We start from the raw sequence: 25,287 nt of genomic DNA, 5'->3' as shown, positions 1-25,287 counted from the left end.
CCCCACAGGTTCAACTTGAATAAGCTATACTATTTCAAAGTGTGCTAATATTGGCAGTTTACTGCAAGATGTGCAGGAAGGGGACGAACCGATGGGTGACGTCATTAGTCGACTCCAGTTAATGATGCCCTGACCGTATGATAACCCTATAAGCTCACAATGGAGCTGAAAATGTACACTGCTAATCAGTATCACAGCCATTACAAGATCACAGCATAAGAGCCTGCATGGTGGCACACAACTTCAATCCCAGGGCTGAGGCAGAGGCAGGCAGATTTCTCCATTGGAGGTTAATCTGGGCCACAGAGCAGGTTCCAGGACAACCAGGCCTACAAAGACAAACCCTATCAAAGAAAAGAAAAAAACTGCAAAAGAAGAAAGGAAGGGAGGGAGGGAGGAAGGAAAGGAGGGAGGGAGGGAGGGAGGGAGGGAGGGAAGAAGGAAAGAAATGAGGGAGGGAGGAAGGGAGGAAGGAAAGGAGGGAGGGAGGAAGGGAGGGAGGGAGGAAGGAAGGAAAAGAGGGAGGAAGGGAGGGAGGGAGGGGGAGGAAGGGTGATCACAGCACACCAGAGGACTGTGTGTTTGTGCCATTGTTGCTGTGAATGTGAACAACTTTATTGTGCTGCCTGCCAGTCATATAAAAGTAGAGTATAAGCCAGTAGGTATAAAAGTTAATGCTTATATAATGATAATAAACAACTCTACTCTACTTTTATGTATTTACTATGTTATAATTTAATATTATTTTAGCATTTTAGCAAAAATGTTGTTAATATAGTTACTGTTAAGCAATGTGCCTACGTTCCCCCAGCGATGGCCTCATACACCCATGGTGGTCCTGTAGCCTGTGACTTGACCAAGAGTCCAGGATGAACACTGACCTGTACTGTCCAGATCTGTGACCTACTCTCCATGATGTTCTCACTGCAAAACAGCCTGAGGACTCACTTTTCAGAACTCATCCCTGTTGTCAAGTTGACACTTGACTGTGTACATGTGATAGAAATTTAGCATGAACAATAACTAGCATGTTCACTGAAGATTTTCCATGGAAACCCCCCCCCCCAGTGGAAGGTGAACACGTGAATGCTCACCCTCCACCCTCAACTCCCTCAAATCTGGTTGCATACCTGAGATATTTTCAGAGTAGGATATGGGTAGTGCCCCACTGTGAGCAGAATCTGGACTCTCCCCAGTGTCCAGCGGCCTCTGTGGGCCTTCTAGACTGATACGAGCAGGCTCACCTTCAGGAAGGTGAGAGGCAGAGCCTCTTGGGACAACTCAGGTGCAACCCCCTCTTAGAGTCGCCTCCTTCAGTGATTTCCCCTGCCAAGACACAGCCTTACCTCACACCCCAGGCTCCTGAAGCCTTTCTGAACTGTGGCTGGCTCCTCTAGAGTCCAGATGAATGGCTGCCTGCTTGGAGAAACTTCAGGGAATCAGGACATTTTCAGCCCTTCTCTCTGTGTCTCCCCCTCACCCACCCAAGCATTCCTGGGCACTTTTCTGGGACATTGTCGTTAAGAGTGGATTCACATCCTATTCCACAGGAGTGTGATTCCCATGGGAGCAGAGTCCAGCTACTGCTGTGTAATACCTATGTGCAGAGTTGTGTCTGGAACGCAGGGAGTACTGGAAATATGTTGATGGTGATAGACTTCCCTAACAGAAAAACCAAAGTGGGATTTAAGTGAATAAGCACCAACATATGAAATGAGTAAATCTTGGCTATGTGGGAGAGAGCGGTGAACTGTTCTGGAAGTTGTTTTAGTTTCTTCTCTATGGCTGTGAGGAGATGCCATGACCAAGACAACTTATAGAAGAGAGAGTTTACTTGGGGCTTACAGTTTCAGGGGTTTAGAGTCCAGGACCATCATGGTGGGGAGCATGGCAGCAGGCAGGCATAGTGCTGGAACAGTAGCTGAGAGCTCACATCTTGAGACATAACTACAAAGAGGAGAAAGACAACTAGGAATGGTACAGGCTTTTGAAACCCACGCCCAGTGACACTTCCTCCAACAAGGCCATGCCTACTAACCCTTCTCAAACAGTTCCACAACTGGCAACCAAGCAAAGTGAGCCTATGTAGCCATTTCCATTCAAACCACCACAGCGGTTAATAACCAAGACAGAAATAACAATAAGTGGGCTAGCTCTTTCTAAATATTTACAACGGGAACACTGCCTTGGCACGTCTCAAATCCAGCCTGGAAAACTTGCAAGGGGATATCAGTTTGCATATGCTGAGAGCATGCCATGTTCCAGAGACAGAGACAAGTCTTGTTCTGCCATCTGGAAAAGAAACAAAAGAGTGGACCATTTTCAGCGAGCTGTGAATGAGGTCCCTGGAAGAAGGAAGCTGACACTGCTGGGAAACTGCAGTCTCCTCTTGACCTCTTGTGGGAAAACAGTCACACTAGTAAGTTGAGGGTACCATACAATCCTCAGCAGGGTTCCAAATGCTAAAAAGAGGGTTCCTGGTTCCCTAAAGCATGTGAGGACAAATTGAGACATTAAAAAGTAACAGAGACTTCATTAAAGCAACTCAAGCTTTGTGAGAAACTACAGCTTAAATAAACAGAAAGTTAAAGAACAAAAAGAAAAAGAAAGCGGCTATAGATCTGTGCATTTTGCTTCATCCCAATGGTTATAAGACGTGCAATGCATTATTTTTGCATATTCTATGCTTTTTAAAAATGAGTTTTATTTATTTTCTATGTATGATGTTTTGCCTACAGGTATGTATGGGCATTGTGTGTGCTATTGGTGCCTGTAGAGGCCAGAAGAGGCCACTGTATCCCCTGTAACTGGAGTTACAGATGGTTGTGATACCCCATGTGGGTGCTGGGAATTGAATACAGGTCCTCTGCAGAAGAAGTAAGTTCTCTTAACCACTGAGCCATTTCTCCAGCTCCCTCTTCATATAACTGCATTGTCTAGTAGGTTTTTTTTTTAATAATTCAATATATTTGGGTTATAGAAGCAATAATTAGTTTCAAAATAAGTGATGATTTTAAAAAATACTCTGCCCTCTCCCACAGTACAATTTTAAAAAATAAAACATTTATGGGCATAAAACAGAAAAGAAGAGTCTTAATTTCATTTCCTGCTGCTGTGACAAAACATGCTGACAAAGACAACTTCAGGGAGAAGGAGTTTGCATGGTTCACAGTCCCAGCTTATAGTCTGTCGCTTCCAGAAAGTCCAGGTGTCAGGTATCAGTGTCAGACAGCCAGTTACATCACATGCACAGCTAAGAGCAGCCAGCGAACGAGTGATGGCTTGTAGCGTGTTCACCTATGCTGAGCATGCTCTCCTTTTTCTTTGAAAGGACCCATCTCAGGAAATGGTGCTGTGCACATTTGAGATGGATTTTCCCACTTCAGTTAACCCCAATAAGACAATCTCTCACAGGAATGCCCACAGTGTACCTCATCTGGACAATTTCTGGTGGAGATTCCTTCTCAGGTGACTGTACACTGTGTCAAGTTGACAAAGAAAGCGAACCATCAGGGCAAGGTGCATCTGAGGAGCAACAAAGGGAACTGTCATTATCTGAAAAACATGACTAGACCAGATTAAACTCTAGCGAGACTGAACCATGGCAACAAAGCAAAGAGATGCCACAAGAGACAAGAGCAAAAGGACAAAGGGGACATGGCTAAAGGTGGAGCTTTCCAGAAGTGACCCGTGAAGAATAAGCTTTAATAGTCCTAAAACCACTGGGTTAAATTAAGGTCTTAAATATTCTCCCAAGATCAGCTCACTTTCTGTTCATCTATTGATTTCTTCCACCAAATAAAAAGTTCTTCCTAAACAGTTGAACAACAATATGATGACTTGTCTAAAGCAGAGACGTATGGAAATAAAAAACAACAATCTAGATGGATCTGTGGGTAAAAATCACTTCCTTCCAAGACCGATGCGCCAGATTCTATGCCCAGAAGTCAGGGCAGAAGTCAAGAACTGACTCCTGAACACTGTCCTCTGACCTCCACGCATGTGCTGTGGCACACATGTACCTACTTGCACATGTACACATACATGCCTGCACACACACACACACACACACACACACACACACACAATGTAAGAAATTTTACACAGGCATATCAAATTGAGAGAACAGAGAAGAAATGTCACATACTTTCCATAGATGTAGAAAATTCATTTGATAAAATTTATAATGTACTTACAACAAATGTGCACTATAATAATAAATGGAGCTTTTTAGGAAATTGTCTCTCAGAAAACATCATTCTTTTCTTAAAATTTATTATACTTATTAGTGTTAGTGTGTGTGTGTACATGTGCAAATGTGCATGTCTGTGTTGCACAGGTGGATGCATGTGTATGAGTCTCTCTGTGTGTGCATGTTTGTGTATGAGTGGGCATGTGTACCTGTGTGTGTATGTGTGTGCACATATGTGCATATGTGTGTGCATGCTGCCCATGTGTATACATGTTTATGTGTGTATGCATATGTGCAGATTAGAGGTGAGACGACAATTTGTCCTCTAAACAACATTTGCTGTTTTTACTACTTTACACATAGAGTGTAATGGCCTTCAGCAAACTTATGTTATTATTAATATTGCTTAAAGACTTATTCTTATTTTTAATTATGTGTATATATGTGTGTCTGGGTGAGGGTATACACATGTGAGTACAGTGCCCAAGGAGGCCATAAGAGGGTGTCAGTTTCTCTGAAACTAGAGTTATATTTTATACCAGTTTGTTAGCCTGATATAAAATCAAAAACTTAGGTAAAATATGATGAGGTAGTTGTTTGGGCTTTTTTTTTTAGAAAGAATTTTTAAACTTGACTGCATGGTTCTCAAGTACGAACATTGTAGACGATAATGTGGTCCAAAGAAGACAAAATCTGCATGCCGCTGGTAGCAACGGTAGCATGGAAACGGTCTGAAGCCACCCAATGAAGTTAAACATTGGCACACACCACAACAGAGCAATTCCACTCCTAGGTGACAGACCCTGGGGGCTTTTCAAACAACAGATTACATGTCAATAATGAGCTCTGAAATCACTTTAAAGGACTGTGATCCTTTAATTTTCTTTTAAATACCAGAGAGCACCCCAAGTCCGGGATAGGTCGGGTTAGTGTACAGAGGTGACTCTGAGATAGGTCAGATTAGTGCACAGAGATGGCTCCGGGATAGGTTGGGTTAGTAGTGCACGGAGGCGGCTTCAGCTGCATCTGAGGTGGTGGGTGGGCTCACTTTATGGATGTCTGTGCATCGTCGAATCTACATTTTGCCTCAAGTCGGAAAGCCTTACAAAGACCCTCCCCGTGTTCTCCAGAAAACACGAACAAGGTGTTTTACCAATTTGCACAAAATATCAAAATATTGAATACAACTCAAATATCGATCAAAGCTGGAGATTTGAATAATACAGTCACATTGTGGCATTTACAAATGCGGAACTATTATGACATGTTGCAATGGAAGCTTCATGGCTACCTGTATAACTTAGGTGAGCCACAGTTACAAAATCTCAGGTGAAAAGAGAATAGTATAGAATACATCAGATACTGAACCTCTTCAACAGAGGTTAGACACACTATACTAAAAATAAATAAAGACAGTCCAGACATAGATTCCCCAAACTTGACTAGCTGGGGTCAAACCTCAGCCCTGCCACTCTACACCACATAACTTTGAGAAAAATACTTAACTGTTGTGCCTTAGTTTCTCCACCTGTACAATGGAAATAAGAACCTACCACATAAAATTTTAAGATTTAAACTCACAGAATAAATAATAAAGAGAAAAGGCAGTCAGAAATATTTTAGGTCTAGAGTTGGATGGTAGGCACACAAGCACTAACTTGCATATTCCCTCTAGCTTTTGTATGCATGAGACATTAAATTTGTCAAGTAAGTGCAGGCTGGCCTGTGTCAAGGCTTTATAAACAGATTCAGAGGAGAGGATGGTGTCTTGGGCAACGTGTACCTGGTTCTCCCCTTGTCACTGGCAGTTGCAGTCCAGCTCTTGATCAGACCCAAGACTGGGCTTTTCTTATGCTGCTTGTTGCACTGGGCCAGCAGTTCCTGCGCCACAACCCGCAGAGTTTACCATGCATTAGCCGAGTCTCACAAGTGTAGGCCCTGTCCTTGTCCTCAAACGCTGCAGCCGCCAGATCAAGTCCACTTGACATTAGCAAACTCCTTGGGAAGAAAAGAAATATCTAAGACCTCATCCTCCTGGGGGTCTCCATGTCCTGTGGTAGACACATGGCATTTACCAACCCACTCTGATCTCTTGCCATGGCTGAATCCTAACTCTGAAGAACTGATGTCTTCGCTGGCTTCTGTGAGCCTCTCTCACACTAGCCTTGAGACCAAGCATCTTAGTAGATGCATCGTGTGACATCTGCTTGCTTCCATGGCCCAGACATATCTGTTCCCTTTTATGCTGTTGACATTTTCTGGTTGATTAAGCCTTTAGGGAATACCATTAAAGTACTCAAAGCAATCTATCAATACCTACCCCTCCTGGGACTTTAAAGGTATAATTTTGTTTCAAAATACTAAATACAGCCAGGCCTGGTGGTGCCTCCCAGCACTTGGGAGGTAGAGGCAGGCAGATCTCTGTGAGTTCAAGGCCAGCCTGGTCTACAGAGTAAGTCCCGTACATCCAGGGCTCCACAGAGAAACCCTGTTTTGAAAAAGCAACCAACCAACCAATGAACAAACAAACAAACAAACCAAACAAACACTGACTACTGTTGCAGATCTGTCCAAAGCTATCTGTGGATCACCCACAAAAGAGGCTCAGCAGATGGGGCACAGGCAGCACTGGATGTGTGGGTGATGTAGCTTGGCCCACCCTACCACTGACCAAGTCTTTGTAGCGAGAGCGAGCACAAGCAAAACCAGCTGAACCCTGACCCAGGCTGCCTAAGCTCAGGCTGCACTGCTGATGGTCAACACAAACAAATGCTCACCAGGGCACTAAGCCAATGGGCGGATTCATCTTTTTTTTTCAGCTATCAATTTTAAAACATTTTCTTCATTATTTGATAATAGCAAATACTCTCTCTCTCTCTCTCTCTCTCTCTCTCTCTCTCTCTCTCTCTCTCTCTCTCTCTCTCTCTCTCTCCAATTTTTTTCATGGGTTCTGGGGACCAGGTTTCAGGTTCTCAGGCTTGCAGGACAACTACTTTACCCATTGAGCCAGCTCTGCAGCCCCAAACCCAATATATACATTTTCTTTTATTTAAGGAAGAATCTTACTAAGGTTCTCAAACTGGTCTCAGACCCACAATCCTCTAGTACCTTGATTACAGGGCTGCACCCTGGGCCCTACATTTCTGAAATGCTTCTACATGCATTATATGCATGTGACATACGCTGTCATTCACGATAGAATCATAAGTGATACTTTGATTTTCATTGTGACACAGGAATCTACTTATCTGCTAAATGTTTGTGTAATATTCTGTTTGGAAAAATCACAACTAATTAAACATTCCCACTCAGGATATTTGCTTGTTTCTAATAGTATACTATTATAATAAACTTGATACTCTTTATTGGTGTGTGTGTATATGTGTGTGTGTGTGTGTGTGTGTGTGTGTGTGTGTGTGTGTGTGTGTCTGTGTGCCTGTGCACATGTGTAAATAGGTACACTAACCGATTGTAGGAGTGTAGAGGCCAGAAGTCAATATCAAGCGTCCTCTTCTACTTCTCTCCACATTATTTGTTTGTTTGCTTGCTTGCTTGCTTGCTTACTTTGTTTGTGACAGGACCCTCATTGAACTTGGAGCTCACCATTTTGAGTAAGCTGGCTGGCCACTGAGGCCCTGGGATCTTCCTGTCCCCACTAGAGTTAAAGATGCACAGAGCCACACCCAAATTTTATATGGGGGATGTGAACACAGGTCCCTCACACTTACCTAGCAGGCATTTTGCACACTGAACTGTCTCTCTAGCCCTTCATCTTTATATTAACATTTTCCAGAGAGATAACACCTTCATTTTGATCACCAAGACTAAATCCCTGTACAAAAGAACATGGCAGGGTTCTTAGAGATAGCCATACTGCTTGGGGAGGGGGGCAGGTTCTGGGGGAACTTTGTTAGCGTGGTGTATAATACCAGGTGTGCAGTGCATGGGACAACTTCAGCCAGCAGAGGACTACAATGCATGCGACGTTCTACACAGGCGGTGTTCAAGCATTGGTAGACTCTTAGGAGCCCAGAATCTGATTCGCTTACACCAAAGCTGCTGGGTTCTCTGGTGCTAGACTCTGGAAAGATTAAGCTTCTTGGTGAAGGATTGACACAGAGGGGCTTGAAGTCAGTACGCAGTGACTCGGCCACTCCATCCTTTCCTGCGGATGCTGGGCACTCTATAACGTTCCCACCTGCAACTGGTGCACAAGCCTGAGCATTGCCATGTCTTACTGAGATTTTTATTTTGCTTTATTATAAACCGACTTCAGAGCAATCAAGATGGCTCAGTGGGTAAAGGCACTCATAGCCAGGCCTGACGACGGGAGTTCAGTTCCCTGCATGGTGGAGGGAGAAAACCAGTTGCCACAGATTGTCCTCTGTGCTCTAGGTTTTCCTGTAAGAAGCAGAAGGAGGCCTGAGAGAGCAAAGTCCTGAATAAATGAATGTGTGCTGTTGACATAGGCATAACCATGCTAAAGACCTCACAGCCTCCGAGCCCAGGGAAAACAGTAAAGCCTTCCCTGTTGGGGTGGGGTCCAGCAAAGTACAAAATCTTTCGTTTGAAGTGTGAATGCAAAAGTATGGATAGTGTGCGCAGGAAACGGCCACCGTAGTGTCCCCCGCCCCCACTACGTTTAGGGCCTGAAGACTGCGTCTACTGAGCTCAGGCAGACCCGCCTCCTTGTTTGTCTGTATGCACTTTCTGTCTGTGCATCTGTTATCTCTTTATCCATTCACAGCTCCTCCTCAGACCAAGGCCCTGGAGTTGTGCGAGGACATGACATTTTTCTTTGGTTCCTTGAAGTATTAACTTTACACTTATATCCTTAGGAGCTGGAGGGTCGGCTCAGTGGTGAAGAGCACTGGCTGCTTTTCCAGAGGTCACAGGTTTGATTCCCAGCACCTATACAGGCGTTTCACAACATTTTGTAACTCCAGCTCCAGGCCACTCAACACCCTCTTTTGGTTTCCTTGTGTACACACACACACACACATACACACACACACACACACATAGAGAGAGAGAGAGATACACAGATACACATGCAAGTGAATCACCCATGTACAATAGTAATTAAATGAAAACAAATAAATATTTAAAAAACTAAATTTATGTCTTTAGATGGACTACATGGCCCAAGATTTTATCTTAGGGTCATAAAGGGGGTGAAATACAACATAGAGCACTAGGTGATAAGTCCAGTGGGCTGGGGAAATCACTGTATTATGGGGGTCCAATAACATAAACATTTTAATGACAGCTAAGCTATATAAAATAAGTGTGACAATCAAACATTGCCAATAGCAAAGCAAACAAGTAACCCTAACTAGAAATAAAGTTAAACTGACCCAGCAGATGAGCTCGGTTTCACCAGTGTTTCACCAAGACTAACATTTACAGTTTTTGTTCTTGCAAATCTATTTAACTTATGATTGTTCCAAAACCAACATCATCCCACTGATTAAACAACCCGCTGTGTCTGACTCCTGCCCACTGCGGTTTTCCAGAGCAGACACGTGCTGGCTGCTGTGGAGGCGCCCTGCTGCCTGGAACATCGGTACTAGGAGGAAGGATGTGCAGCTCCTTTCCCAGCTGACATGGACCTCCAGACTCGAATGAGTGAATGGGCAGGTTCTCTTCCCATCCTCACCTCCCCACTGCAGTCCTTTAGTGACATGCTCTAACTCTGTCGCTGCTTAAGCCTTTCTGATTTAAGCAACTTAAGTTAGGAATATTAAGTCACCCTAATTAGGATAAAATTAGAATGATATAATAATCAACCCTTTCCTGCCGAATTTAAGAGAGTCGAGAGACTCTGCCCCCCCCCCGGCCCTCCCCAACCTCCCCCCCAGCCCCTGTGCCCGGCTAGTACTACAGAAGCAGGTAATCCACTTGGGGTCTTTGCTTCTTTTCTAGGTCATGACAAATTGGTATGCATTTCAAATGGGTTATTCTGCGTTGCTACTGCCTCCCTAGCAAAAGCATCCCTGTGGCAAGTATGAAAGAAAGAAAAAAAAAAACCAACATAATGTAAGGATCTGTTTGGGCTCAGCCACAGGCATCAGGGTGGCCAGAAGCAGAGGCAGAGAGCATCTCCCTAGCTGGCTCCCCCGGTTCCCCTTGTCATTGTATCTGGGCTCCTGGCCTATGGGATGTACAGTCAAGGGCCTTCCCTCTTGGTGAACCTTCACAGCCACACCCAAGTGGGTTTTGATCATCTTCCAGATACTCCTCAAATTCAGCGTAGTAGATGGTCAACACTGATCTCCCCAGATTAGTGGTAGACACCCTCAGCCACTGAAATCTGGGGGCTACAGTCTCTAGATCCAATGCTTCCTCAGACAGAACAACAGAGGAGGCCAAGGCAGGCCAGATGTCACAGCCGAGCAGGCAGCTAAGAAGAGCTTCTCCACTGAAAGACATGTTCCTGAATATGCTTTAATGTTTTGCGTTTTTTATCATATTTACACTATTTGTGCAACTTCTCATTTTAAAACCGTCACAGATTCACATGCAATTAGAAAAGTAAAGTAGTACAGAGAGATTCTCTCTAGCCATCACCTAAATCCCCATAGAAAGTGGCCTCATATATGACAATAGCGCTTTTCAAAACCGGGAAATTCTGCAACATACTTACTTATCAGGGTTTTACTTACAGTAGAGATTTCATTATTTAAAATACATTCTTTTATACAAATGAATATTTTTAATACAACTGGTTACCATTTTTATCTGGAGTTGTCCTTATACCAACTCTCCTTCAAGGAGGTTGTAGCACAGTTTCTGTCTGGGGAGCATGTCTGTGGCTATTCACACAGCCTCTGCCTCCAAACTGAGTACCCTGTTTTCTTGATGACTACTCAGGGACCCTTCCTTAGAACTCAGGAATGACTGAAAAGTCAGGAGAGATGTCATTTTTTTTTCTTTAAAAACAAAAACAAGACCTATCTACAGGAGGAATGGAGCTAATATGTGGCCAACGGTGAAGACTCTGGGTGTGAGTAACTATAGAAAGCTGACATCAGAAACACACATTTATAGCAAATACCATGCTCACCCTGGAATACCGATTGTGTAATACCAATAAAAAGTAGGGTTTTTTTAATTTTTTATTTTCCCTAAATGTCAAATCACTTTTCAAGGCATCTATGAAGCAACTTCGCATTTATTTCACCGGTTCTTGCCAGGCACAGTGAATGTGGATTAAAGAGTCTAACAGGGAAGGTTTGCTGCCAAGGCGGAAACATTTGAGCCAATTGGAATAGAAAAATATGACTCTAAGGAGAAACTTCTAGATAATCCCCCAGAAGGAAGCGACAGGCAGGGGCCGCACTCGGGTCTGCTCTGTGCATGGCGATGGAGTCACACAAAGCAGTAGCACTTGCGGCTTTGGAGGCCCAAATCGTGTTGCAAGCACAAAATAAAAAGGAGTGTTTTATTAACTTCAGCATGGTGACAAGAGAACAGGAAACCAACAGGGTCCTTCTGTGCATGGGCCCTGTGCTACTGCCTAGGTGTCGCCCCATAAAAGGACGCAGCATACCTTGTTAACTTTTGGGCACACAAATATTGCATGACGTGCAAGCTAAAATGTCATCTGTCCTCATACTCAGAATGCACATGGAACTGGATGTCCTATGTTTTTCTCTGCTGTAGCAGCAACACTAGGATCCTAAAGGACAGCTCAGGGGTCACCTCGGTGCGTAAAGGTCAAAATAGAGCAAGTTGGTGTGATTCTTTATCAGACACCATGGCCATCTAATTCTCTTAGGTGCTGGATAACCCACCCAGGGAAGATTTCTTTGAGGAGAGCATTCAGAATCCTCTGGTGAGAAGAGATAGGGTGGGGAGAGAAGAAGGAGAGGAGAAAGCAAGGGAAAGGAAGAAGGGAGCTGAGGAGAGGCCAGTTAGAGGTATGTGAAGTGTAAGCTGACCCCTGTGACAGTCTGACTGATTCCTGGCCCCTTAAACATGCACTTGATTTTTTCAAGCAGAGGGAAGTGGATGTTTAGGTCCAGCAAACGCACACGATTCAGTAAAAATGTGAGTGATGAGATTTTTGTTATTTTCAGCTAAGTCTGGGCCCAATTTTCCTTACATTCTCCGTTTCTTCCTGATTAAATACGTTGCGTCTTAATGGTGTCCTTCCTTCTGTCCATCACACTTATGAAGTGCCTACTATGTGCATGGTAACCACTGCTCATGTGTAATGTGGACTATAGACATGCACGGGGTACATGTGTCTCTCGGGAGCCTCCGTGGGAACCTGAAAGGTCAGCATGTGCACACTGGGCTGGCGGCACCAGCAAGGACATGGTGCAGCAGCACGGACATGGCAGGCCCAGAAGCTCAAGGACTGGAGAGCAGATCCTTTCACTGGAAGGAGCAGTGGGCACTTCACAGGGACGGGAGAGTTAATCTGAACTTTAAAGGGCAGAGGACCTTCCTTCTGTCTTCCCAGCCTCCCTCCCTCCCTCCCTCCCTCCTCCCTGCCCTCCCTCCCTCCCTCCCTTAATTCTTTATGCTACACTTACAATGGCAATAGCCTTCTCCTCTGAGCACCTACCTGGGCTCTGTTCTAACTAGAAAACTCATTTAACGGGCATTGACTGTCTAGCTAAGACATCTAGTGTAGGTTGGGAAATACAAGGGTTTTCAATAATTCTGTACCCAACTGCACCTACTATGGGACAGGCATAGTGGCAGATCCCAGGGTTCATACAGAATAAAGGAACAGGTGAGTGCTGGGCAGATGGCAGAGACATAGCTTCATAGTAGGCACGGAGGTGACAGGCGACCCCATAACAGAGAGGCATAGAGAGGCACCGCCCACGCACGTTTGACATCATCGGAACAAGGAGGGAAATACAACTTCCAGGGCTGTGGGGAGAACACATCAGAGGGCAGAGAGGCTTATGGGAAAGCATCTTTGCTGTTTCCTGTTGGAGCTTCTGATGTAGGCTCTCTGAGTGTGACATGGCAGCTGTTTGACACCTCTGTATGTAGGTCTGTGGGAAGTGCTGTGTGGCAGCAGAGGCCAGGCAAGCCCCATTCTCCTCAGACTTCTCCTTCCTTCCCCCTTTCCTGCTTCCATTCCTTATATACATGGGTCGTACAGTCTGAGCCCTGCCACAGCACATGGCTCATATCTCCCACTGTCACAGCAGGGCCCCACACAGCCCCTCAGGGGACTTGTTCAGGCTGTTCCTTGCCGGAGAAGAGCTGATACATTAATGTCTCGTGACCAACCCATCATTGTTCAAAACCCAAAGGCATCTTGGTGTAGGGGACAGACACTGAGCTTATATGCACAGGATGTGGCCATAATACAATGTAATTGCATTCATGCTGTGCACCCAGGACTCTATAGCAACACAAGGTGCAACATACATACATAAATCCTATATATATATTGTAGGTGATGCCTCCATTTTCTAGGCAAAAACCAAGCCTGAGATTTCACAACGTGAATAAAATGGAGCCAGGCTATCTAAGTGACCATCATCGCTCTATGAGTCATGCTCTGTGGCTTCTTATAGTCACTTCCAATTCAGGGGACTTGGAGTCACTAGAGGCTTTCCCCTGGGAATATCATGGATCTAAAGACAGGAACCTGTGAGGCTCAGCCCTGGTCCTCTGTCCTCCCCACGGGCCACCAACGTCTTCCATTAGTGGCCAAAAGCTAGTGTTCAGAGAAGCATGCAGGAGAATTCTGGAATGTTTGGGAGCCAAGGGCCTAGTAGATAGGCTTGGTTTGATACCATCACTCCAGCCATTAAAAATACCATGCTCACCATTTGAAAAACTGGAAATTCTGGAAAGCCTGAACCTACATTCCCCAGTACAGCTTTCAGTGCGAGCAAAGCAGCAGCTGTACGGCCGTGCAAAGAGGAAAAGGACCTCAGATTATCCAAACCCTCACCGCGCTCTGAGCCCCCTGGGCCTGCTGCAGTTATTAAAGGTCCCACCTGGCCCCAGAGGTGGAGACCACTGCTTGGTTAACATCCAATGACCCACAGCAGCCGGTAAGAGGAGCCTGGAGTGTGTTCCTGCCCCCTCAGCCCTCCCACTTTGTGTGGCCGGGCAGTTCATTCTATGCTGTGACAGCCAGCTCAGAATCTCAGGCCTGCTCTGCAAACAGCAAGTGCAGGCTCCCCCACAGACTTTCATTATTGGTCCAAACCCTTTCGTGTTAAGAAGCAGAAAAAAAAAAAAAAAAAAAAAAAAAAGTTCATCCTATCCACAGCCTCCTGCCTAGCCAAAGCTCAAAGTTCAAGCACGTGCACTATTGACTGACCACAGGGGCCATAGAGGAATCAGCCAGAGGACTCTTGGAGCGGGGTTTCCTGAGGCTCTGTCCTCCTCCAGATTTGACGTAGCTGGTTTGAGGGCCAGGAAATGACCCAGGAATTACTATAGTGTCAGCTCAGTGAAACTGACCTCTGATAAGAGGGTCAGGCCTTGAGGGCAGATGGGCTACTGAGCTGAGGTCACCATGGAGAATGGGAGGCAAGCGGATGGTTTAGCTGCATCACCAAGAACAGTGTACTGATGATAGCCCCACTGGGGTCAGACTAAACTCTCCAAAGCAAATGAGAGGCCCTCCCACGCGGTAGTCTCCTTCTCCTCACCCCCCATCCTAGCTTAAGCCTCCCCTGTGGGCATGTCCCTCACTTCCCTCAGGTTCCCTTATCCATCAAAGCATCAGTCACCTCCTCATGCCCAGGGCCTGGCCATGAGCACAGCTCCAGCATTACATGTGTATAATTTTTATTACTGAAAATAAAAAGCAAACAGAGTTTGAAATCTGTGACAAGATAAATAAATAAATGACAAGGAGACTGCTGAAAACAAACCCTTTCAAGTTTTCTTCAACTTGAGTAATGTGGAAACCTTCCTGAAGGGAGGGGGAAAAAATCCCCCTGCAATGTTGACTTAGCTTGTTTCTAATTATGTTACTGAAACATGCTCAAATATAAAACTAGATATAAACACCTTATGTTTATAGATCTGTCCAACTATAAACAATAAAATTAAAAACAAGCCCTGCTGCAAACACCAGTGAATCTCACATCAGAGGCCCCAACTGTAAGGGGTAGAATGCATTGTGGCAGGAACTTGGCCCTCCTGGATGCTGCAGAGCCCCCGATACGGATACGGTTTTGTTCTTGGCTCTGCTGGCTGGGGAAGCGGCCCCTTTACTCGCCCTCTCGGTGGCCTGTGCACCCTTCTTTCTACTGCGGCATACCATGATGTCCCTCATTTCTTGGCTTTGGCTCCGCACGAACCATTTTCCCCACTTAATTTGAATCTCCATCTTCCCTCCTTCGTTGGTTTCTAGTGATCAAGGTGTTGGGGCAAGGTACAGAAAGTTTATAAATATCACAGTCCTCCCTTATTCACAGTGATGCTGTCCGTGGTTTTGGTTACCTGTTGTTAAGTCTGCAGAAAATAATAAGTCAAAAATTCCAGACACAGTTATATGTTTTGATAATGACTAATACAGTATATCATTATTGTTATTATTATTTTTTATATAATCTTACTGAACCTAAAGTATAAATGAAATCTCATCATAGATGTATACAGGAACCCACAACATAGCCAGGGTGTCTCAGGATGTTCAACCCATGAGTCAGGGGAGGTCTCATGGGTGGGAGGGGCCCACCATACAAAGACAAAGGCTGGAAGCTCATGTGAGTTCCTGGTTGTCCAATTGTTATTCTAACAGTTGAAATACCCTCCTTAGACTATTTCTGTTTAGATTATCGTCGGAATTAAAATACACAATTAACACATTCTTGTCAAGGACCCATGGGCATCACTTGTACAACAATGCTAAAATTAACCTCATTGCAAAACTGTTACAGTCAGGGTAGAAAATGAAGGAATCTCTCTGGAGAGCAGAGAAACAAAGATAAAAGAGTGACTTGGAATTGGAAGGCTCTCTTTCTCCAAAAACACACACATGGAGGCCTTGAAGCAAGCTTTAAATATTTAGATGATGTAACATCTGGTTTTGAAAGCTGGGTGCCAGCTTTGTGTATGGGTCAGTGGACTTGGAAAGAGAAAAACAACGACTATTCAAACCACCTTGGTCAGCTTTTTAAAAAATTGTTCCAATGTCTCTCTAATTCCCAGAGCGGATGATCACATTTGAAATTGCTTGGTATCGATCCTAGCCCACCTTGGAGACAGCTGTCTATGTGTTCATGCCACCACCCGAGCTCCATCTTTATCGCCGTTCTGAAGTCTGAAGCTTGGTCCCAGGCACAGTTTTGGCTGGCCCACTCGCCACGGCCCTCGCAGCCTCTGGTACCCAGGTCTCTGGGGCCTCTCTGGCTTCATTTCACACACCCTTGATTTCACACCTCTTAGCTACTCCTAGCTTTTCTGCTGCCGTTACATTATGTGTAATTCTGGATGTCTTCCATCTATAGGTCTTGGGGAAGGCTCCTGAACTATTTCCCCACCCCACCCCAGCTCTGTGAGTCAGACCCTTGGCTTTGCAGGAGGCAGGCAGCTAGCTGATCCTCCAGGAAAACAGGAGTTACGACCCACAGCAGTGGTCACCTGGCCCAGAGGCTGCTGCCAACCAGGCCTCAGCTATGTGACCTGGGATGTGAGACTGAGTTGATCCCACCTTCACTTCTGATTTGGGGAACATGCTTGTCCTGATGTTGGGTCCCTCAACATCACCTGCTACCTACTGGACTTTACCAAAGCCAGAGGACTGGGTTCTGTGAGATTGCTTTCTGGTCTGTTACAGTGTTCCCTCTAGAATAGAGGAGAACTCCAAATCATCAGACGAAGGTACAAGGATTTCATTCCAGTTCATTAATACTTGCTTCTCTGGGGAAGATTTTCAAATTCTTTTTGCTATGGGAGTAAGGCTAAAAGATAGATAAACAATAGATAAGAAATAGGAGAGAGAGACAGAGACAGAGAGAGAGAGAGATCTAAATATATACCTAGATAGAAGATAGCAATAGATTAAGTAGATAAATAGATATAAATATATGGGTGGATATAGATAGGTAGATGATACATATATGCATACATAGATCATAGGTGATAGCTATAGTTAGAATTTGTTTCCTTGGAAAGAACTTCTTGTCTGTCATTCCTCATTCCTTCTCTCTCTCAACTTCTTATGTTTCAAGGAGGAACTGTATACTTTTAATTTTTTCTTTATTTTTTAGAATTTCACAAATATGTGTGAAATACGTATATGTATGTGAAATATATCTATCCATTCATTTTCCTCCCCAATTCCTTCATGTTTCCCCTAATATGTGCCTTACCAACTTCATGTCTTAGTCTTCTGGGTTTGGTATTTTGTGTTTTGCGTTTTGCTTTTGTTTTTTGGATAACCCAGTAATTCCAGTTAGTATGTGCCTGAGTGTGAGGCCATCTGCTAGAGCTTAGGAAACCTACCTGTAACCACACCCAAAAAAGAATAATTCTTGCTCTCTCAGACACTATGCTAAAAATAGCTCCCCCAAAAGGGATGGGGCCGAAGATCATCTATCTTATCTATGCTGAAATTGTAGCTGCCTTGATCTTGTGTGTAGGTAACCACGGCTACCATGAGTTCATGGCTATGACAGCCATGTCATGTCCAGGGAGGGACAATAGTTCAAGGGAACATGAATCTTAAAAACTCAAAATCACAAAAAGTAAACTAAAGCAGTGTGTAAAAAGTAAAAGGCTCCTGCTCAGCGCTTGGCCTCCAGGGTCTCACTCCAGCCATGACCATCCTTTGATAGTTTTTGTCAAACCAACAGGAGCATCTAGGTGTCAAGGTCAAACGGATTCTCATGTGTTCCTGAGTGGGCTTCACTGCAGCCTATTTATCCTGCTGTCTTGATGGGCTGGCTCTCTCTCTCTCTCTCTCTCTCTCTCTCTCTCTCTCTCTCTCTCTCTCTCTCTCTCTCTCTCTCTCTCTCTCTCTCTTCTCTCTCTCTCTCTCTGTCTCTCTCTCTCTCTGTCTCTCTCTCTCTCAGTTTAAGAAGAAACATATGTTTTTCCCCATCACATTGCCAAGCTCTTCCTGCTTGTTACTCATGCTCTTTGTTGACCAGAACCACTTCCTGTTTAAAGCCATCCTTTTGATCCCGCTGCTTTCCTGTTCTCACTTGGACTAAATGTGTCCTGCACTTGCTGTGTTACTGCCAGTCGGGTATTTCTTTACAGAGTCCACTTGGGCTACCTCCAGAAAGCCATTGTCTTCGAAGCTCAATTCCTGTGTGCCCAGCTACCTACTTTTCTCATTTACCAATGAGACTGTTCTTTCTCCATTGTATCTCCTGTCGCCTTGTGGTGCCTCTGTGGGATGCAGATGGCTGGGTTTTACTCCTGGGTCTCTGCCTTCTTACCCTGGCTTCATGCACGTGCCATGCCATTTGTGTAACTTATGGAATCAGGTGTAGTGATGTGTTGTGGTCAGAATTTCTTGCATATAAATTTCAGTGTGTGGCTGCTGTTTGTTTGTTGTTCTGAGGACTACACTGATGGAGACGACGGTGGATCTGTGCACCTCTTGGAGCTCTATGGGCATCTTCACGGTGCTGATTATTCCAGGGCACCATCGTGACTGTCTTTTCTAGCAGTCTTTTATGTCTTCATTATCTTCATTCATTGGTTTAGCAATTGGTATGGTAAAGGTCTTTCTTTGGTTCAGTTTTTTTCCTGTGTACTTTATTTTTGTATTTTTGGCTATTTTAATAGGTCTGCTTGCATAATTTCTTTCCCAGAAATCTTGTCATTTATACATTGGATGCATAAAGTGCTAGAGTTTTGTGTATTGGTTTTATATCTTGCAAATTTACTGAGTCTATCAGCCCAATTGCACCTTTGGAGGTGTCCTTTTCTATACAAGAAATAATATCATCTACAAACTAGGATGGTTTGGGCCCTGTCTCTCTTCCATATAAAAACAAACAAACAAAAAAACCTGGATCAAATATTTAAATTTAAGCCTCTGAAACTATGAAGGTACAAAAATAAAACATAAGGAGAATACTCTAAAATAGTGGTTTAAGAAATTGAAGCCAGAGCCGAGCGTGGTGGCACACGCCTATAATCCTAGCACTCGGGAGGCAGAGACAGGTGGATCGCTATGAGTTCGAGGCCAGCCTGGTCTACAAAGCGGGTCCAGGACAGCCAAGGCTACACAGAGAAACCCTGTCTCGAAAAACCAAAAAGAAAAAAGAAATTGAAGCCAGGCACAGTGGTGCACACCTATAAATCCCAGCACTTGGGATGCAGAGGCAGGCAGATTGTTGTAAGTTCGAGGCCAGCCTGGCCTATATAGAGAAACCCTGTCTCAAACAAACAAACAAAACTAAAAAAAGAGAAATTATTTTGAAGATATGACCTCAAAAACATGGAAAATTATGAAAGAGGAGTTACACCAAACTAAAACTTCTGCATTGTAAAAGGAGTGACTACCAGAGTAACAACAGAAAAGGAAAGGACATTTGCCAACTGGCCAAGGGTTAGCACTTAGAATATTTAAGGAACTCACAAACAACAAACCAATAACTCAACTTTAAAATAGATACTTCCCAGAAGGAACACTAGTGGCCAACAAATACATGCAAACAATACCATTAGCCGTCAGGATAGGCAAATCAAACTATAGCAAGATATTATTTCAGAGTAGCTAACAGTAAAACAAAACAGAAAAAAATGCTTGTAGGTGGTAAAGAAAAAAAGCCATCTTCACACAGCCATTATGGAGACTGTAATGGCTTTTCCAAAAGCCTAAGGCAGGATGACCATATGATCTAATTATCTCTTCTCTGGGTGTTTATCCTACGATAATACCCAGGAGCTAGCATACCAAAGAGACACCAGCATGTCCGTGTTTACTGTCGTGCCATTCATAACAGCAAACATGGAATCAACCTCCATGCCCGTCAGTAGGCAAGCAGACAAAGCAAATGAGGTTTGTACATACAGTGGGATTCTGCTACAAAAGAAATTGAAACCCCGTCATTTGCAGCATGGGACATTTCAAGCAGGGAAGAAAAACTGCTGCCCCTAGCCTGTGCAGGAAAAGCCTGGCCCAGACCCTGTCTCAAATGAATCTAAGATCTAGTATTTTAAACAAAAATACCAAAGGGAAAATTTTGTTCCTATGGCTGCCCGCAGCAATCCTGAGCTACAGCAAAAACACTTCTCATTTGCTTGGGAAAATATCTGTGGATCTCAGGATTCAGAGGGTCCCTGCCAGGCCTCTCCCTATGAACAGACAGCAGCTCCTATACCGAGTCTCCAGAACAGAAGCCACTCCAGGCAGCCAGGTACGAACATAACACACCCACCCGCCATGGTCTTAAGCAAGCTCCCTAGGGCTCATTTGCATGTTTTGCATATTTGCACTTCGGGGTAATAAACAATATATGCAAAGTCTCTGGATGCCATTATTTAGGAAATCTGCCAGGGTGGATTAGGCAGGGATCTTTCTTGGTGTATATCTAATGAGGCAAAGGGAAGTTCTAATGGGATTTCATGGATTCAGATCATAATTGGATTTGGTGGAGGATGTAATTAAATTTCATCAAGAGCCTAAAACCTCTGCCCTAGAAAAGAATGGAAGGGTCAGAAAACCTACCATCTTGCTCAAAGAGATATGTGAAAAGGCTGCGGAAATTCTAAAGCACATCTCAGCTTTGGGACAGCCACCTAACATTGGTAGAATTGGGTGTTTCATCTTTACGTAAGTGAGCTGAAAACACTGTGGGTGATACCAGAATTATGACGCTGGGGAGGGGGTCAGCCAGTCTGCTTGCTGTCAGTCGAAATACCCCAGAAAGACACTTGCAGCATGCCCTGCTGTGTGCCAGAGCTTCTGAGCTGCAGGGTTTCTAGAGGCATCCCTAGAGAACAGCTGGGAAGGTGGTGCTGGCTGTGTGCACTGGCCAGAGCAGCCAGTTCCTCTGCAATGTGAGAACTGGCCTGCTGTGAGGTAGGCGGTGGCTCTCTCTGCACTGGATCCTACTTTGATGCTCTTAACTAAAATGGGGAACTTTCAGGAAGTGGGAAACAGAAATCATTTCCCACTCATAGAAACCAACCAGATTGGTTATCGGTTATTAATATCTACTATTAAAAGCCTGTAACTATTATGGCACTTATTATTAGCCCGCTACCATGTCAATAAAAGCAACAGGTATGGAGAGCATAGTTTTGTTTTATTAATGTCTCTTTTATGAATTTTGACTTTGATGTCAAGCCTATGACTTTTTGCTTTCTTAGAGGACTTGTGAAGCTTCCCACTTTTAGCTTTGCATTGAGACAAGTCTCTGGTAGCACAGGTTGGCCTCTGGCTTACTGTGTAAGGTAAGGGTGACTGTGAACTTCTGACCCTCGTGCCTCCACATCTCTCCTGAGCCTCTGAGATCACAGGTGGGCACCACCATGCCCAGATTATGCCATGCTGGGAATTATACCTAGGGCTTCAAGCATACCAGGCAAGAGTTCTACCAACTAAGCCACATTTCCAGTCATTCATTTTCTTTTAAAGGTTTTCTATTTTTATCATTTATATTTATTGAGGTCTTCTTTGATATTTTTTGGGAAAACAACTATTTTGAGCATATAAACTTTATACATGTTTCACTAGATTTATATCAAGATACTTCATTTTCCGTTGAAAACTATAAATGCTATCCTGCTTTTTAATTTGAGTTTCCAGTTTGATCATTATTAGTATGTAGAAGAGAAATTAGGGTTTTTTTGTTTTTGTTGTTGTTGTTGTTGAGGATAGTTGGTTGGGCTTTCTTTTTCTTTTGGGGAGGGTTGTTTTGTTTGTTTGTTTTTGTTTTCAAGACAGGGTTTCTTTGTGTAGCCTTGGTTGTCCTTGACTTGCTTTATAGACCAGGCTGGCCTCTAACTCACAGAGCTCCACCTGCCTCTGCCTCCCGAGTGCTGGGACTAAAGGCGTGCACCACCACACTCAGCTAGAGCAATTAGTTTTGTCATGTCAGCCGTTGGGATCTTACTGAACTCAGCAAGTTATGGTAAACTTTCTGTATTTTTTCAATGTTTAAAAACCTGTAATCTACAAACAGAGACAGACTATGCCTCCTACTTTAAACCTCTATGCCTTTTTATTTTTCTTGTCTTATTGCATTGCCCGTGATTTCCATGCATTGTGTAACAATGACAGAAGGCATTCTTGCCTTTTTCTTTGATCTTGTAATTTTCCCATCATTCAGTATTTCACCATTAATCATATTTGCTATGATATTTGTAGACTCTCTTCATTAAGTTTAAGATATCCAGTTTGCTGCAAGCTTTATCACAAAAGGTAGTTAGATATTGTCAATTGCTTTTTCCATACAGTATGGTCATATGATCTTTCTCCTTTAACCCATTGGTGAAGGGAACCGCATTGGACTCACTTTTGAGTTTTTGAAGCATCCTTGTACCTCAAGGACGAATTCCACCTGGCCGCAGTGTGTACTTCATCTCACACATTGCTAGATTAAACTTACTAACATTTTGCTGAGAATTCTGCTAAGTTGGCGAATGGTATTCATCTGTGGTTTTGACTCCTTTATATGGTTTGCCTGTTGTGTATCAGCTTAAATCTGGCCTTTTAATAAAATAAGATGTGAAAATAAGAATTCTCTTGTTTTCCAGAAGAGATTTTGCAAAATTCCTAATTGAGCACTAGCATTTTTAACCAAGTCCAGGCCTACAGATTATTTTTCAGTTTTTAATCATTACTAAGTTTTTAATTTCTATAACATTACAGAACTACTTGGGTACTCTATTTTAAATTTGTTAAATTTGAACAGTTGGCAGCTTTTGAATAATTGGTCCATTCTTTGTGAGTTTTCAGATTCACAAACATTCTTCCTCTTTGGTCTTGTAATGACTGTGAGATAGATCCCTGGTGATGCAGCCTCTGTCATTTCTGGCACTGGTGACTTGGGTCCTTCTGATCTCCTGTCTTGGCTATTTATTTCAGCTTGTTTTCTACTGCTATGGCAAACCTCATTACCGAAAGTAACATAGGGAGAAAAGGGTTTATTTTTCATCTTTACAGCTTACCATCCATCATGAGGGGAAGTCAGTCAGGGCAGAAACCTAGAGGCAGAAACTGATGCAGAGACCATGGAGGAAAGCTCCTTAAAGGCTTGCTCCTCTTAGCTTGCTCAGCATGCTTTCTTTCTTTCTTTCTTTCTTTCTTTCTTTCTTTCTTTCTTCTTTCTTTCTTTCTTATTAGCCTTAGTTAACCTGGGGCAGGGCAGATATCAATCCTCTAAACTACCTGCCATAGTGGGGCAGGCATGGGATCCCTGCCTCAATCCCATGCCATCAGCTTCCAATAACTTCTATCAAGCTACCTCCCATCTATAATCCCAAATACTTGCTAATGTTCTTCATCTGGGCCGGATTCTCCATCCACGCCGCCAGCCATGTGCTTCTCCTCTATCTACCCCCCATGGCTGCCTTCCTCTCTTCACTTCAGCTCTCTCTCCTTTTTCCTCTTGGCAGTCCTTCTTCCCAGAATTTATCTCTCTCTTAGCTCCACCTATCTCCTTTGCCCTTCCCAGGTGTGATGGCTTTTTATTAAGCAAAAGTTGGGTCACACAGACAGCAAGCAGTAATTAGCATCAAAGTACATCAGACCATCCCCCAACATCTCATCTTTCCTGTCTAAATAAAAAAGGCCATTTTTATATCCAGTAAATACAATTATGAAAACTTATAACAACCAATAGGTAAGACTTACACATGTAATTTTTAGTCAAAATGTATTTGTCAACCTTGTAGAAAATATTATTTATTCTATCGTGGTAAATCTAAAGTTTTGAACCTAAATTAACATCTATTAAAGCTCAAATCTATCAGCCTAAAAGTATCTATGTACACTTAAAAGTATCTTTTTAATTTTTAAACAACTAAGCTTAATTTTAAAATTAACTATTTGGTCTTTAGCCCCATCAGAGACTTGAGAAGGTATAAATTTAACTCTCTAAGTAAAAGGGAAGTGCAGGTTAGCAGCTTCCAAAATGAAAAAATGACAGAGACGGTTTACTGCCAGAATAGTCACCCAAAACTCTCTATAATGTTGGAGCAAATACAACTCAGGACCATCAGCTCAGGGTGGCCCTGGCCACCATGGTCTGGCCCCTCCCACATCAATCACTAATCAAGAAAATGACTCACAGACTTGCCCAATTTCTCTCTTGGGGCCAGCTTATCTATGCCCCACATATTTTGATGTGTTCAAAAATATGTCACTTTAATGAACAAAAATGCAGTACATATACCCAAATAATATAGTATTTAGACATATGCAAGAGTTAAAATAATTTTTTTTGGTGAGGAAAGGGGAACCATGGGTTATAATGTTTACTAAATTTATCAGGACACATAAAGACAAGTATTATGTATTTTCTTTCAAATGTAAATTCTATTGATCAGCCATTGAGTTCACTGACTCCACTCTCAGCCTTTGCATAGTACAAAGATTATCCTGCAACTCTGCTATTTTCAGTTACTGTAACTTTCAGTTCTACAATTAACATTATATTTTTTAAATTCTTCTATTACTTTGCTTGGATCCTTTTTCCTTTGTTTTTGCTTTGAAGACATGTTTTATTATCATAGAGGCATTTTTGTGGTGGTTCCTTTTAAATAGTTGTCATAAAATTCAGCTTCTGATTCTTTTCCTGTAGCATCTGTTGATTTTCTAATTTCCTTCATCATTTTCCTGGCTCGTCATATGATGGGTGAGGCTCTTTTTTTTGTTTTTCATATGTATGCAGGGTATTTGGATGTTATAATAAGATACTGCTTCAGTCTGAGTTTTCAATGGTCCCTACTTGAGTATGTCCCCTTTTCTGATGAATTTGCCCAATATTGCCCTAATAAATACGGACCACTAATTTAAACTGCTTATGCGTAGAAACAAGGAGAGAGAACGCCAGTTTGTGCCATGGTCCGCCACCCCATTATGCCCCTTTTTGATGGAGGGTGAGGATAGGGGCTTAGCTCTCTGTCTCTCACTAAAACCAAGGCAAGAGAAAGTCAAGTTTTACTTCATACCCTTTCACTCTTTT

The 25,287-nt window shown here is 43.4% G+C and overlaps 1 protein-coding gene across 1 annotated transcript in view; it reads right to left on the bottom strand.

The window, feature by feature from the left end:
- Positions 1 to 25,287, bottom strand: part of Acoxl (acyl-CoA oxidase like) — a 257,256-nt gene that overhangs the window by 77,436 nt on the left and 154,533 nt on the right. Inside the window, 1 exon segment of the mRNA XM_051144918.1 lies at positions 5,976 to 6,073. Coding sequence (XP_051000875.1) covers positions 5,976 to 6,073 — 98 coding nt within the window.

Source organism: Acomys russatus, chromosome 4, assembly GCF_903995435.1.
Source record: "Acomys russatus chromosome 4, mAcoRus1.1, whole genome shotgun sequence".
Classification (NCBI taxonomy): domain Eukaryota; kingdom Metazoa; phylum Chordata; class Mammalia; order Rodentia; family Muridae; genus Acomys; species Acomys russatus.
The sequence above is the reverse complement of the archived record's forward strand: the minus strand, read 5'-3'. Positions and strand labels throughout refer to the sequence as shown.